Source organism: Osmerus eperlanus, chromosome 5, assembly GCF_963692335.1.
Source record: "Osmerus eperlanus chromosome 5, fOsmEpe2.1, whole genome shotgun sequence".
NCBI lineage: Eukaryota > Metazoa > Chordata > Actinopteri > Osmeriformes > Osmeridae > Osmerus > Osmerus eperlanus.
The window spans coordinates 19,950,174-19,965,138 of record NC_085022.1 but is presented as its reverse complement, the minus strand read 5'-3'; the positions used below and the strand labels follow the sequence as shown (position 1 = coordinate 19,965,138).

At 44.4% G+C, this 14,965-nt stretch overlaps 2 protein-coding genes across 2 annotated transcripts; one reads left to right on the top strand and one right to left on the bottom strand.

The window, feature by feature from the left end:
- Positions 1 to 6: 6 nt before the first annotated feature.
- pnpla2 (patatin-like phospholipase domain containing 2) lies at positions 7 to 5,569 on the bottom strand. Its single transcript, XM_062462464.1, has 9 exons — positions 4,958 to 5,569; positions 4,557 to 4,789; positions 4,319 to 4,384; positions 3,302 to 3,511; positions 2,908 to 2,968; positions 2,204 to 2,398; positions 1,960 to 2,092; positions 1,579 to 1,701; positions 7 to 1,442 (listed from the first exon to the last, which is right to left on the bottom strand). Exons 1-9 carry the CDS (start codon positions 5,142 to 5,144, stop codon positions 1,121 to 1,123), a joined length of 1,530 nt encoding a protein of 509 aa, XP_062318448.1. The 5' UTR covers positions 5,145 to 5,569; the 3' UTR covers positions 7 to 1,120.
- Positions 5,570 to 7,202: 1,633 nt separating this feature from the next.
- pidd1 (p53-induced death domain protein 1) lies at positions 7,203 to 14,892 on the top strand. Its single transcript, XM_062462457.1, has 15 exons — positions 7,203 to 8,478; positions 8,726 to 9,139; positions 9,317 to 9,469; positions 9,547 to 9,598; positions 9,683 to 9,884; positions 9,992 to 10,141; positions 10,343 to 10,516; positions 10,652 to 10,799; positions 10,885 to 11,020; positions 11,141 to 11,291; positions 11,558 to 11,681; positions 11,801 to 11,916; positions 12,538 to 12,645; positions 12,982 to 13,175; positions 14,145 to 14,892. Exons 1-15 carry the CDS (start codon positions 7,821 to 7,823, stop codon positions 14,395 to 14,397), a joined length of 3,033 nt encoding a protein of 1,010 aa, XP_062318441.1. The 5' UTR covers positions 7,203 to 7,820; the 3' UTR covers positions 14,398 to 14,892.
- The last annotated feature ends 73 nt before the right edge of the window (positions 14,893 to 14,965 follow it).

Here is a 14,965-nt window from a genome sequence, read left to right as displayed (position 1 = left end):
TTTGAGCAGGTCGTAATAAATGATTTTCATTCAACTAATAGGCCTACTGCACATTATAGTAAAAGTTCCTGTTAAGATTCCGATGCAATTAGAATTATATATTCAAAAAAACCTGAATATTATTTCTCATTGATTTTAACCTCTCTAAAACCTGATTTTCAAACTGGATTATTGCGAAAATGTATTATAATAAGTATTCAATTGTCATTATGCACAAAAATCTGTAATTACATCAATAGTGTTCAAAGTCTAAAGTGTCATTTTCAAAAGCAAGATAGCCTTTTCACATAAGGCAGGCCTCATGTAAAGCCTATATCAATTGATTCAATAAACATTTTCAGAAGCATTATGACCAAAGAAACTACCGATTTTCAATACTGCATTGGCACTAGATTGGCATGACTATATATGGAAACCCACCTTGTCACCACCTTACAGATTTACATTCACAGTATCTCCATTTCTGTTCTTTATTTTCTTTCCTATTGGCCTCTGGCACCCTTACGCAATAGGCAGCAGACAGTTAACCTGGGTTAGAGCTGATAACTATAGTGTAGCAGCAATCTGATGAAGTACTGGTCTTGCTACATTTCATGCCTTGTTAACAGACACTTACGTCAGCACAACATGCCAGTGGTGATCTCTACCCCAATGAGTTTTAGTTAAAAAACACTTTCACTTTCAGATTAAGTAAATCATTTTATATCTGAGGGTATGGGAGGGGACCACTAGGCTAAGGTTTGGCTGGAGGAGGAATCTATCCTTCCTCATGTGTTGTGCTTTAATGAAATGCATCTAGTTGACTGTATGTATAACATATTATGTGCATTGCATTGCACAAAAGGGAGACCCAACAAACACAATAGGCCTGCAATACAGACTTATTATAGCTGTAATATTTTTGGTTTCTCTGCATTAGAGAAAAGTAATTGATCAAATTAAGAAATAGTAAAAACTGCAAAAGCCAGCCATCCTAGCCAGTTTGGTTCTTTGGAGTGAGGACACAATTTCAATAAATGCATTAAAATAACTTTAAATTAAGGGGCTATTAAGGGATGCTGAAAGGGAAGTTGCATTGGCCCAGTTTCAGGGACTTCCTGCGGCAGTGTAACATGGTCTCCTAAGACCTGAAGATAACCCCTGGTGAGGCAGGTTCTTCTGGAGAGTTCTGGCTGATCTCGTGCATGACCAGGCCCTCTTGGGAGTGTGAGGGTGAAAGAGAGTTCTTGACCGGTGGGATGGATCCAGTGCAAAAGGAGCCCTTCAGGTCCATGTTGACGCTGAAGGCGCTGGGCAGCAGCTGCCTCTGAAACTGGTCCAGACGCATGAAGACATCCTGCATTGTGGGGCTGTTGTCACACACCCAGTTAGGCAGGATGCTGTTACGTCTGATCGGGTTCGGGAGAGACTGGCAGTGCCTCAGCTCCAGCTGGTAGGAAAACCTATGGTCAAAAACAAGAGGCAAAAAAGCTTACCTCTCTGGAGACATATTTTCACACTAGGAGTCCTATACATCAGGGACCACAGTGAGAATGTCAAAGAGTATAAGTGTGAGTATGAACCTATGGTTTCTCTCACCTGGCAGATATGCGCTGAGAGACACTTTTAGAGGCCTGACGCAGAACACACTGAACCATTTTAACCGTCTGCCCTCCAATCCAGCCCACATCTTCCTGCACATCCGGCATCCATTCTAAGAGTCTTGTTTATAGGACAAGAAGTCATTACACACTTCAGAATAATTTTCATTCCATACCACATATTTACTTCTACCACAGACTCACCACACCCTCCAAACTGTACATTTAAATTGTCTTTGTGTAAAGTCATGTGAAAGTTATGATTGAAATGCTCACCGCCTGAAATGTATATCTTCCTTGAACAAACAACAACAAACAAGTGGCGCAACAAACAAGTGGCGCTACTGCAGTATCAAAGCAGCAAAGATGGCTGTCTTACCTCACAGTCATGGACAGGGCAGACTCCAGAGGAAGCGTGTAAGGAAGCATCATAGCAGAGGCCAGTCTGACAGGCAGCAGGTTGCTTAGTGACTGCGCGTAGCTCTTTTTCTCCTTGCATGCCTCCACCAGTGCTGTAGAGGGAGACAAAGAAAGCACTAACTCCAAATATTCCCAAAAGGTATTTACTATGGACGTTTCTTGCTTTGTTTTCTCCACCGTGGAGGTTATATTCTCTCCCGTACCTTTGTGTACTCTAGGTGGCAGCTTTTCAACGATACGGTTTTCTTTGCTGGGACGTGAGCGGACCATTACTGCTCCGTCCTTGCCGATGACACACTCTACATGGGGCTTTCCCTCCAACTCGTTATCTGCCCAGTTATCCTCTTCCTCCCTACTGCCCAGTAGAGCTCTTTGAGGTCCCTGGTAGTTCAGCAGTCCTTAAAACAAAAGCCATTTTGTCTCTTATTATCTACATTTAATGTGTTTATGTACAAAACATTTCAACTGAATTTTCCCACCCATTCGTTTCAATTACAGAGCGTAGGATGATAAAACAACAAATGCTGAGCGGCCTTATGTGGGCAGAAAAAGCGTTATAATTTTCCCCACGGACATTTTGAGAGCCTGTAAATCTGATCAGTTTCAATCTTATCCAACCATACTAATGTTTACTAGTGTAGCAATGTAAAACTGTAACATTGTGTTCCAAAGCAGTCAGAAAAGTAATTCAAGCTACTCTGTGAAATCTTCTATTATCTGCAAATTAATGCTGAGTCAGCCATGTCGAAATTGAAAACCTTTATGGGTACACTGGGGACATCAGTTATTTAAATATATTTCAACACAAAGAATTGGGTTATACACGTATTTTCTTATCTCACCAGAGAAAGAAAAATACCTGAAATGAAAAGCTTTAGAGATAACAAACATACTATCTCTATCATACCGTTTTTCTTTAGAAAGTGAAGAGCATCCTTATATCCTTGCTTGCACATGGCCTTCATATCCTAGAAAAACACAAACATTGACATTTAGTTCATACATTTTGGAATTGTACTTAATCATGTGTATGAGTGCTGGTGACCTAGTTCAAGTTCAAGTCTTTTATTGTCAGATACACAGAACAACACAAGGTCAGACTGGGCACTGAAATTCTTAGGACAAGACAATGCAAAACAACCTGGCATAACATAACATATATGTACACAGAACATAGATTACATCTATGATGAGCTAAAATAGTAAACCTCCTAAATAAACTTCCTAAAGATACAGATAATATACAGTTAATATACAATATTCAATACAGTATACTAAACCTCTAATACACTAATACCTACCATTGGGTCGGGGGGGAAGAGGGCCCGGGACACCCTATAGAGGTTGGTGAGGGTGAACTGGATGCTGGTGTTAGTGAAGCGGAGCTCATGCATGTTGGTGGAGGAGTCCCTAGGACAGATGTCACTCTCTCCGGAGAAGGGTGACACTGTGATGGTGTTCTTCAGCTCATATTGGGGCAGGTTATCTGAAATCCCTCCATCCACATAGCGCTGAAATAGAATTACGTGTCAATGGGCAGAGAGTCAGTGAGAGAAATAGAGAAAGAGTGAGAGAGATAGAGACAGGGAGGATCCTTAATAAACTATAGTACCACAACTTCAGTCAACTGAAATCCATTAAATGATCTAAATCTCCCCTGGAGGATCTGTGTTAACAGACAGATATATCCTAATTTGGGGTTTCTTCTGAAACTGACACACAAGAGAGGAAAGGCAAACCTTTAAATGTCTGCCATTTAGCATTGTCACATTCATTCACGTTACATTTGGAAATCAAATTCACACACACGGGCACAATATGCGGTGAGACGTCTAGGATATTTTGGTATACCTATATAATATGAATTATATGATTACATTCTAAAACTATGTCAACGTTGTTGAGTTTCCTTTAGATTAGAAAACAGAAAACATTTAACCAATCGTGTTGCTACTACCCAAGAGTTAAAAAAAGAAGAACACATTCCTGAGAGGAGGAGGAGCATTTAAGGGAGGAACACTGAAAACTCAGTGCCAACAGCAACACAACAAAAACAGGGAACCAGATGAAAGGTCAGCACACTTCCAATACTAGTTGAGTAATAATATTGTGAGGAGTTGCCTATTACATGTTTTTGTAGATGTCATTTTGAAGACCACTGAACAGATTTTCAACGTCTACTCATAATCTACAGCTCTCCAATTGACCTTGCTGGTATTTTTGCCGGTATATCTTTTTTAAAGAGTTCTATTGAACCTTTGCTCACAAACAAACATACACAGAACACATGCTAAATGTAAATACGTTTGTGTACTTACCACACCCTGTAGTGTAGGAGGGATGAGTCCACAATACACAGGGATGTAGGCACTGCATAGACATGCCTGATTTCAAAGACAGACAACACGTTAGGTAGAACGCCAATAGATCTTATGGATCTGCTGTAACAGCTGTGTCTAATTCTGAAGGTTGTTTGTGAATGTTTGTGAAAGCTTCAAGCATCGGAACCTAGTTTGTTGATTGGTGACCGTAAGAACCACTGTGAGAAACACTCACCTGCACTAGCTCCTCCTTGCTGTTGAACTGGGACACCAGAACATTCTCCCCATCTGACACTCGTGTGAGGGAGATCCCCAACCGACCTGTGGCCCGGTGGTGAGCATCGTGGGCCAGTGTACGGTACAGCATGACACGCATAATCTTCACCAGGTTGAAGGAGGGATGCATGGGCCCAAGGAAACGTTTCCTTGCCTCCTTTGCAACATCAATGATGTTGGCACCTGCTTCACCTGAGAAACAAAAGTTGCCAACTGACAATTGACGACTGACAACAACTGACTGATAATAATAATAATAATGGGGGCACGCGTTCAACAACAACAAAGAGCATATCTCGAGTCACCACAAGTCATTTGGTGGTGTTTGTGGTAGACAAAGAACCGAAAGTGAGACCTTACCTAAACATGCTCCGCTAACTAGAGCAGAAGCAGTAAGTGCACCGGCAGATGCTCCATAGATGTGCCGGGCATTTGCCACTAAAAAAGGAGCCTGTTCAAGAAGACAACTGGCAACTCCTATGTGGTAGATACCCAAGAAGCCACAACCAGCAAAGGAGATGCTCCATGGCGAATCCAAAGGAAACATAGTTTAAAAACAACAATCAATTCAGGTCTGAACGAAGCACACACAGCTTCCCAATTAGCTATGTAGTTAAACGGCTATTGATGTCAGGCATTTATAAATGTCCTGAATTATTTTCTTGATGTCCACTTGTAGTTCATTCGTTATCTGTGTCCATATTAATGATTGGAAGGTGGATCACCACTTCAACTTCTTGTTGTTGCGGCGGTTTTGTTAGCTCCAACTAGCTAACTTGCTCGTTGATGGACATACTAATTGTAGCGTTTTTGTTGTCCTGTCTTTGTTCTTTAGCTAATGAATACTATATATACTGTATATACTATACTGCTGATGACAAATACGAAATAATGAAATCAGTCGTACTCGAGTCTCTGAATCTGCTAACTTCTGTCCATGTCACTTTCTGCTGTGGCATTTGTTGACACAGAGGGAGGAGGTACGTTCCTCAAGGTATGACGTAAAGTCCACGTGTCCAATCACAATCTTTATGGCTGAAACTCCCGTCCTATCGTCGATCTTGTTAGTGAACTATTCGACCCTTATCAGTTCTACCCGCACACATGTTATCGTAAGGTTGAGGACATCGGGAATATATTGTCTTCCTGAAAATACTAATATTCAATATGTAAGAGACATTATTGGTGAAACAATGAAAAGGCAACACACACCGTACTTTTATAAACATATAGGACATTCAAATGTCTAATTTGGCAAAGTTAGAAATATCTGAATAAGAGGGGTCATGTACAATTCAATGAACCTCTTAATAATTTTTCATTTGATTAGACTATTTATGAATATCGTGTTTGTCCTCCTGGTTGATTGTAGAATAAAAGCAACAGTATTTTACGGGATTCCCGAGCCCAAGGACCCCCTCTCAATTGTGTGTAATTGAAATTACACACAAATTGTAAGTGAAATAAAACATTAAAAATCACTGTGGTCATTTGAATTAGCTAGCTACTATAGTAACTTTTGTCGTGGTTATGGCAATGTTTATGCAAGCAGTATTGTTTACTTCAATTTCGAGTTTTTAAATCTCTGGATCTGTTCCACATACCAAGAGTACACACATGCCAGCAATCCTCAAATGGCTTGTTTTGGGACATTTATTTTAAAACTCTTCACCGAATTCATTGCTGCCAATAGCATTCATAACTGTTGCAAGAGGATTTCCTTGAAATGAATGATATTAATGCTCCAATGATTCGATTTCTATTTTGCAGAGGTGACCTCGAAGACACAGTAACCCCCTGACCACAAATGTGGAACATGTTAACCCTGTATAACTGTGTTAATTCAAGTTATGATGTGAGAAATTAGGCCTATGTGGGGAAAACAAAAACAAGACAGAAAAGAACAACCGGGTTGGACATGGTATTTATGCAGTTTATAGATTTAAACTCGGACAAAGATAAGTGTTGTTTTTAAGATAAAAGTCCTCCTCACAAGACTTAAACAGTGATCAATAGGCCAGAAACACGTAATTTCTTCCTTCAGAAAGCAAGTCTCTGTCTCAAAAAAGAATAGCTTGCGACATGCGAAATAACGGATTTCAAATTTCAAACTTCAACTGTGTTCCCCACTATGCTATAATGTCCCAGTCAAAGGCTGTTAACACACGTTTTCACTTAACGTCATAGAAAAAAATCATTCAGAAATCAACTACACTGAGTTTGGAAACGGAAATGTTGCAGTTTATTTAACATGATTGCAGAATTACTAGACCAGGCAGGCCCCAAAAGGGGTCAAACAGCCCAGCTGCACAGAAATAAATAAAGGTCGGGTAAATATAATCATTTAAAAACAACAGTATGCCTACCTAGTGGCTTAGAAACGCAGCTCGAAAGAAAATGGTAACTAATTGGATGCCACCTTATGGACAGCCAGCACTGCTAGGTCAGTTTGGGATTTAATTAATTCCGGAAATTATAGTTTTAGGTATTTTATTACTAAGACTGAGGCAGAATTTAATGACAATTGCAAACAATATGCAACGATTGATGTTGCTGCCCCTTTAAGACTTACTGTCCCGCCCTGAATTGAAACTTTCGCGGGTTCTATCAGAATCAGACGAAAACTCAAGAGATTGACAGCGGAACTACAATACGTTATTCAGATCATGCTACTAGCGCCATGACATTGATATTGGATAGACCATTTTTATGATTAAGGGATACACATTGAAAACGGCGGAAATTTTGGATTGAAGGTACAGGGACTTCACAGTCACTTAGTTCACTGCTTAAAATGTTTCTACGGTGTTTTTAGCTAGCTAATGTAGCTGACTAATAGCTGACTAGCTAACTATAACTCAACTACTGTGCTAGGAACCTAAGACAATATTGTTATCTTAACAATAAGAACATTAGATGGTTATCTGGATAAGTAAATAGTAGACCTATCTCCTAGTTTGTTCAAATGTAACATAGACACTTTAAATTACCTACAAGCATACAGGCAATTTACACTTGCCTGCTCCACCCGGACCATAACTCATGTCTCGTCATGCCCAACAACAGCACAGCATGTGTTTCCAGAAAATTGACAGCCTGACATTTGACATCAAGGCATGTAGAGACAACAACGAGAGGGATTATAGTTGTTCCTATATTGCTTTTACTGTTCAACGTAAACTGAATCGAATCGAGACAGACCGACTAGACGACCGTTTGAGAGATGAAGAAGAGAGAAGAAACAGACCAGAGACGAGATGACAGACAGGCATGCGATGAGAGGATGGAGACAGTATGGCGAGAAGAAGGGAGAGGATCAGCCCTTCCTTGTGACCAGATGGGTATAAAATTCGCCCCCCAACTCCTAAAAAAAAATTCAAATGAAGAAGATGGCACTCTGGAAAATAAACATACTGAAGAGAAAGTAGGAAATAAGACGGAAAGAATCTATGAAGATTCGATGAGATTCAGTCTGAGAGAGTCGGACCAACAACCCGAGGCCCCCGTCATCATTCCGCCTGCTATCTCTCCATCACTTAGCCTCACAGACACTTGGGCTCCCTCGGTTTCAAACCGTTCCCCTCCCTCCATCAGCGCCACTCCCTCATTCTCCTCGCCATCCCCCTATTCTTCACCTGTGCCATCTCTGACACCTCCCCTGCCCCCATCTGTGGAGCTCTCTGCGGTGCTGAATGACACCAGGTTGACCCTCGATGTGTACAAAGGTGGGGCAGCTGTGCTACAGGTACTCTGGAGGAGCCTGCCAGGTCATCTGAGGGGGGTGCAGTACCTCAGACTGGGGTCAGAGGACAAGGCAGGGCTGGATGGAGCTCTGGAGGTCCTACCCCACCTTACTCAACTCCGTTCTCTTGCTATCCGAGGTACTGAGCCACACCCATTGTTCAATGCTACGGTGACATTGTAGCCTCTATAATGCCTTTAAACAGATGTGTTTATTAATTGATAATACAAGTACACACCGTGTTAAAAAAATCTACTGTTTTCAACTTCTAATTGGTAGTGATGGATGTTAATCTTGTTTCTTTTGTGTTTTCTGTCTCTGTTGTCGCTCATATTTCCTGCTTGGCCCCAATCTCTGCCTCTTCTTGGCGTTTCTTGTCTACCAAGGCCACCGTTTATGTGACACTCAAGGCAGCCTGCTTCCTGGCCTTCTCACAGCTCTTCCCAGCTCCTTAACCTCTCTCTCCCTTCTCAAACACCTGGATCTCTCCTTTAATGCTCTCTCCTCCTTTCCCCTGTGCCTTGTGTCCCTGCCCCATCTCTCCTCCTTGCTTCTCTCTCACAATCAACTCACTACTTTGCCTCCTGATATTGGCCAGCTGTCATCCCTCAGCTACCTCACCCTATTGGGGAACCAGTTAGTTTCTGTCCCACAGAGTCTGGGCCAGTTGAAAACCCTGCAGAATCTGGACCTTTCTTACAATTTCCTACAGAGTCTACCTGAAGAAATTGGTGCACTGGAAGCGCTGGTCAAATTACAGTTGTCCCACAACAATCTAAAGCGACTACCAGAGACCATGGGTAAGGGTGCAGTGTAAAGATGGAGGGTGAAGTATGCAGTAGTGTTGTATGGAAACTTATACAAATGTGTTCGATATATCTTTTGAGATTTTTGACCAAGGATTTAGTCAAACATCTCCCTCACAATGTCTTTGAAATGATTGTTCTACAGTTCCTCTGTTCTCTTTTGTCACCAAGGTTCCCTCCTGTCTCTCAGGGAGCTCGTCATCCATAGCAATGACCTCCGTGTTATTCCACAGTGCCTCACCTTTCTGCCCCTGCTTGAGATGGATGTGCGCAACAACCCCATCGGGAGCCCTCCGACCCCTCCTCCACTCCCACCTGCAGCCGGCGAGTACTGATAAAACAAGTTTGAGAACGAATGAATTTATCACAATTTGCTGACCGTGTGGTTATCTTCCTTGTAGAATGTGCTGAAACAAGCATTCCGGAGTTGCACCTTGGATTTGACCAGCACAGGTATAGTTACATTTTGACTCATTTGTAAACATGTTCTTCTTCTGTGGTTTGTATTTTACAGTGTTTATTCTCTTTATTCCCTAGTTTCTGTGTGTCATCTGCTGGCTGTCATGTGTTCCTCCCTGGAGCGGGAGAGCTGCTGTTCCCCCCAGGGTGCCTGGTGAAGAACACGAGACTGAAGTGGGCCGAGAAACTGCCAGACAGGAAGTGGGTGTGGCTAGAGGAGCATGACTTCCTGTTGAGTCGTCCACTTGAACTTCTCCCTCATGGAGTTACATTTTTGAAGGTACAAAAACAGGATTATCATAAATAGATCAGGTCAAGTCAGCTCAATTTGGCTTTAAACGGTATTAACCCCATTTATTACCCTGTTCTCACGCATTGCTTCTTCAGCCTGTGGAGGTGTGTGTGCCATACCATGGTGCAAGGAGACGGGAGGTGGTTGTGCGCAGGTTTGACGGACAGTCATGGAGCACACTACCCACGTTGACTAGGAGGGGAAGTCAGAACCACAGCAGGCACCCTGGAGGTCGCCCTGCCAGGGTAGCTCATTGACTTGATCGATTGAGATGACTTGATATTTTAATGCTAACTAAACTACTAAAACTGTTTTTATAGTGCTTTAAATTAGTTTCAGGTTACTGGATTGTGTTTGGGGTATTTTTCCTGACAGCCATAGACATAATAGTTGTGATCAACGTTCTTACTTACTGACTGTTCTGTGTGTTCATGTTTGTCCTGTAGCTGGCCTGCTGCTCTGTGACTCACTTCTCCTGGTTTGTGGCCGTGTCTCGGCCAGTGAGGGACAGCTGCTCTCTCACTCCACAGGGGGCGCTTCTGGTGTCGAGCTCTGACCCTGGAGTGAAACTGCACTTCCCCTCTGACTCCACACTGCAGACCCGAGTCATTACTTTACAGGTATGTACTAGTCTCACCATGTTGATGTCACATGTTTGCAATGAGAGGACTTGGACTTGTGATCAGACTGGCCAAATGTGTTCATTTTAACACATTATGAGTCCCAGTCGCCCCTCATAGCACTGCTGTGTGTAGGTGTTGCAGGTTTCTGTGGCCGAGGTCCAGGAGTTGTCTGCAGACCGCGAGGCCTGTGTCAGCCCCCTGCTGTGCCTCTCTCAGAATCCCAGCATGGACTTCCTACAGCCAGTCAAGGTGCAGATCCCTCTGCCTTCCGGCCTGACAGGTACCCGCTTCACCTGATCTTGCCTTGTTCAGAGCAGGATGTCTGGACATGTTGTCAACATGACTGCTTTTTTTTATGCTCACAGGACATACTGTGGACATGGCTTGTCTACATCTGCTCCACGGAGACCCCAGCGCCCACACCTGGACAGACATCACGTCACAGGCATCTCTCTGTGTCACCCACCTCTACGCCATCTTCTACATAACACACTTTTCCTGGTGGGTGCCTGAATTTGAGAAAAAAATCTGAAATTCTAATGTATCACTGTAATCAAAATTAAAACACTGTTATAAAAGTTTCATCAAAAATGACCAAAACAGTGTGTTATTCTGTGGTAGGTATTGGCTATGGTACACCACGCAGCGCTGTGTTAGTGGGGTGGTAAGGAGAGTCTATCAAAGGCTAAAGCAGTTTCGAGTCCAATTCTTGGTTCAGCAGAGGAAAACCGACCCCAAACAAGTTCTCCTACAGTGTCTCCCTGCTAACAAAGTAAGTTAGCATGTGCCCATCAACACTTCCCCCTTTTCCTGTAGCTCCACAACCACACTGTTCACCAAAGATAAACATCCAACAGCAGACTTTAAAAAATCTTTTCTGCTTCTTTCGTATTCATGTGTAACCTTTTGCTGCAGACACAGAACATTCCCCGCTGAGCTGGGAGAACGTTTGACTGTGTACCGCTGCGTTAGTGAAGGTCCAGACAGAAAAGCTGTTGTAAATGTGTAGGTGAGTGAGCATGTTTGTCGTGTCCTCAGGTGGACGGCAGAGTGGCGTCTCTGTCTGTCCAGTACGATGGACCGCAGCCCTCCGACCTGTGCGACCTGCTGGAGGGGGAGCAGTTCTTTGCTGGCTTTGAAAGGGGCCTGGATGTGAATGCAGGTCTGACCTTCTTTTCCAGATGATGTTAATGCACCGTGTTCCCCTCACATGGGCTGTGATCAGGTTATGCAGCAGAACTGACACGTTGTAGGCACTGATGATCCGTGTTTCCCCTCCAGACAGGCCAGACTGTGTGGAGGGACGCCTGTGTTTCGTTTTCTACTCCCGCTTGAAGAACCTTAAAGAAGTGTATGTCTGTCCTTCCCAAGGGCAGGACGGGCCAGTGAGGGGACAGGTAACAAACACAGGGCAGGACGGGCCAGTGAGGGGACAGGTAACAAACACAGGGCAGGACGGGCCAGTGAGGGGACAGGTAACAAACACAGGGCAGGACGGGCCAGTGAGGGGACAGGTAACAAACACAGGGCAGGACGGGCCAGTGAGGGGACAGGTAACAAACACAGGGCAGGACGGGCCAGTGAGGGGACAGGTAACAAACACAGGGCAGGACGGGCCAGTGAGGGGACAGGTAACAAACACAGGGCAGGGCGGGCCAGTGAGGGGACAGGTAACAAACACAGGGCAGGACGGGCCAGTGAGGGGACAGGTAACAAACACAGGGCAGGACGGGCCAGTGAGGGGACAGGTAACAAACACAGGGCAGGACGGGCCAGTGAGGGGACAGGTAACAAACACAGGGCAGGACGGGCCAGTGAGGGGACAGGTAACAAACACAGGGCAGGACGGGCCAGTGAGGGGACAGGTAACAAACACAGCTGAGGTTTTTTTTTTTTCACTTTAAAACATCACCGGTTTTGGGTATAAAAAGATGGAAAAGATCAAACACCGAAAGGGTTTTTTCATCACGTGCGAATGACTGAAAACATCTGTGACTCTTGGTGTCCTTCCTCCACAGGTGTCCTTTTATCGAGGGGAGGTGCCCAATGATCTGCCGGTGGAGGTGTCTAGAAAGAGGAAGGGGAACGATAGCCAATGGCTGGCAACGTTACCACTGAGACTTCCTGTGAGTAAAAAGAGCACTTTTGTGCCAACCCAGCTGGGAGGCGTTGCATTCGATTTGAAACACGTAATGTGTTTCAAGTGGTTTCAATTGGTTATCCTAATACAGAAGAAGAATTCTGTAAAAGTCTGTACATAGCTTGGTCGGATGTTGCCACTGAGGTTTTGTGATAATTCACAGGGGTAGACTGTGTAGAGAGAACACCAGAGAACGGAGTCAGTCTCTCTGGCAATTAATTTCCTCCATCTGTGTCAGTCACATCCCATCTGTGTCAGTTCATCTCTGTAAATATTAGACCTTCCCACTGGTTCAACCCTTCTCTCTGTCTCTCTACATCAGGCTCTGAACTCGGAGAAGCCCCACATGGAGGACTACCAGTACCCTCCCCTCAATCTGGGAGACCCCGAGAGTGGCTACCTGACCGAGGCCAACCTGCTGGCCATCTCCCTGCAGATAGGACAGGACTGGCGTACAATTGGTATCAACCTGGGTATAAGCTACCAGGAGCTAGACCGCATCCAGTACAAGTACAGGTACTGTACTGAGATGGCCAATAACTCAAAAATGCTGATTTAATGACAAAAATGTTTTGCTCCATTATGCCATAGGTCACTAGCATTGAACTGTGGTGTCACTGTCCAGTGTGACAAGTGCACATTTTGAATGACGCGGCCATCAAATTCCACTGAGTGATAACCCTTTAGTTAGCACTAATTAAGATTAAGGTGCCACTTCAGGATTAAACATTTCAATCTTGAAAATATGTCAAACCTGCATATAGCTCATCAACCCTAGTGTATAACATGCTTTAACCAGCATGCTTTCGTCGCTTCTCTTTTAGCAGGGGAATGGAGCTGGATCTCTGATCAAAGGGGACTAGAGATTTAGATGCAAATCGTCTCAGCATCTGTGTCAGTGTGTATTTATGGATGAGTGTTCTGCGTTCCGTGCGTGGGCACATGCGTGTTAGCTCACCCGGAGCCTGTAGACTCTACCCTGGTGGGAAGAGAGGGAGGGAGGGAGGGAGGTAACGTGACCGGAGAAGAGAAGCAGAAAAAGAGAGCTGGTGGAGAATTTTGATTGTTTTAATCTTTTTCTCTCTTTCTGTCAGCTGCCACTAAGCCATCTGGGACACTGCGGGAGATTACACACATATACTGCTGCTCAGATGACCCTCCCCCCTCTTCCCTTTACTCCGAGAAATACTAACGCGCGAGATATTCATGAGTCATGCTTGATGTGGAGGGCAGAAACTGTTAGGATGTATATTACACGTTCTGGATCGACAGTCTAGAATTCGATCTACACACTTGCAAACACGTGTAGAGCCTGAGCGTTGATCCTGCACTTATATCTACATGCATAGAGGGAGATCTCAAATACAGGCACACTATGAGGCCTACAAACCTTCAACCATATCGAGTTTCTCAGCGTCCATAAAGGGTGATTGTCTTCGCCCTCTCCTCTGATTTCACATTGGTCAATCCCCCCTCTCTCCCCAGAGATAACCTGGGAAGCCTGGTCCTGGACATGCTGTTCCACTGGGCTCGCGGGCAGCAGGGCGCGGGCCCGGGGGTCATGCCAAAGCTGATCGAGGCCATGGAGGAGAGCGGCAGGAGGGACCTGGCCGAGGAGATCCAGGACATCGTCAGCCTGGGCAGGAGGAAGTACAGCGAGTCTCTGAGGAGAGTGGGGCTGGATGAAGAGGCGTCCTCTGCCCAAGGCGAAGGCACACACCCACACGTTCAGCAGTAGACGTGCCAACGCTGGGGTACAGATGGCGTCTTCACACATGAGCCACTCGGAACGCTCCACCAGAACGTTGGGACGCCATGACGTGCCACCATCATCTCTTCCTGCTGCCTGAGAAGCACGGTGTCCTGTGGCGCGTTGCAAGGGCAGAAGGGGGGCTGTTGCCGGTGTCTTTGTGGTGTTCGTGGTGTCAGGTCCTGGCTGCTCATCTCAGATGACATGCTGACGTTCTTGCTGATAAATGAACTGACTCATCACAAGTGTTTTCACTCCTTTGCTGCCAATGTTTGTGCCTTTTGTCCATTCTGATACCTCACATTTTTCAATGGACAACCTCGCATGTTTCAGCGGACAAGCGATTTGTCACAGTAACAGACTTTTGGTTCTGCTGGTTTAGAAACATTCAGTGATATTATGAGATTTAAACAAATGTTTTGTTGTAAATGTCCTGTGAGTAAACAATTATTGTGATATAAAAGGGGTATGGATGTACAGTCACCTGTGAATTAATCTATTGCCTCTGCTTAAGCCATCCCCAATTCATCATCTAGCCTACCAGTTTTCTATTTTT

Excerpts from the sequence above, each read along its gene's own strand:
- pnpla2 (XM_062462464.1), bottom strand. The coding sequence starts at position 5,144 with ATGTTTCCTTTGGATTCGCCATGGAGCATCTCCTTTGCTGGTTGTGGC. Across the intron at positions 3,512-4,318 it reads CTCCTACACTACAGGGTGTG|CGCTATGTGGATGGAGGGAT; the intron begins GTAAGTACACAA and ends ATTCTATTTCAG. Across the intron at positions 2,399-2,907 it reads TCACTTTCTAAAGAAAAACG|GACTGCTGAACTACCAGGGA; the intron begins GTATGATAGAGA and ends TTTTGTTTTAAG.
- pidd1 (XM_062462457.1), top strand. The coding sequence starts at position 7,821 with ATGAAGAAGAGAGAAGAAACAGACCAGAGACGAGATGACAGACAGGCA. Across the intron at positions 9,599-9,682 it reads CTTGGATTTGACCAGCACAG|TTTCTGTGTGTCATCTGCTG; the intron begins GTATAGTTACAT and ends TTTATTCCCTAG. Across the intron at positions 11,021-11,140 it reads TACATAACACACTTTTCCTG|GTATTGGCTATGGTACACCA; the intron begins GTGGGTGCCTGA and ends ATTCTGTGGTAG.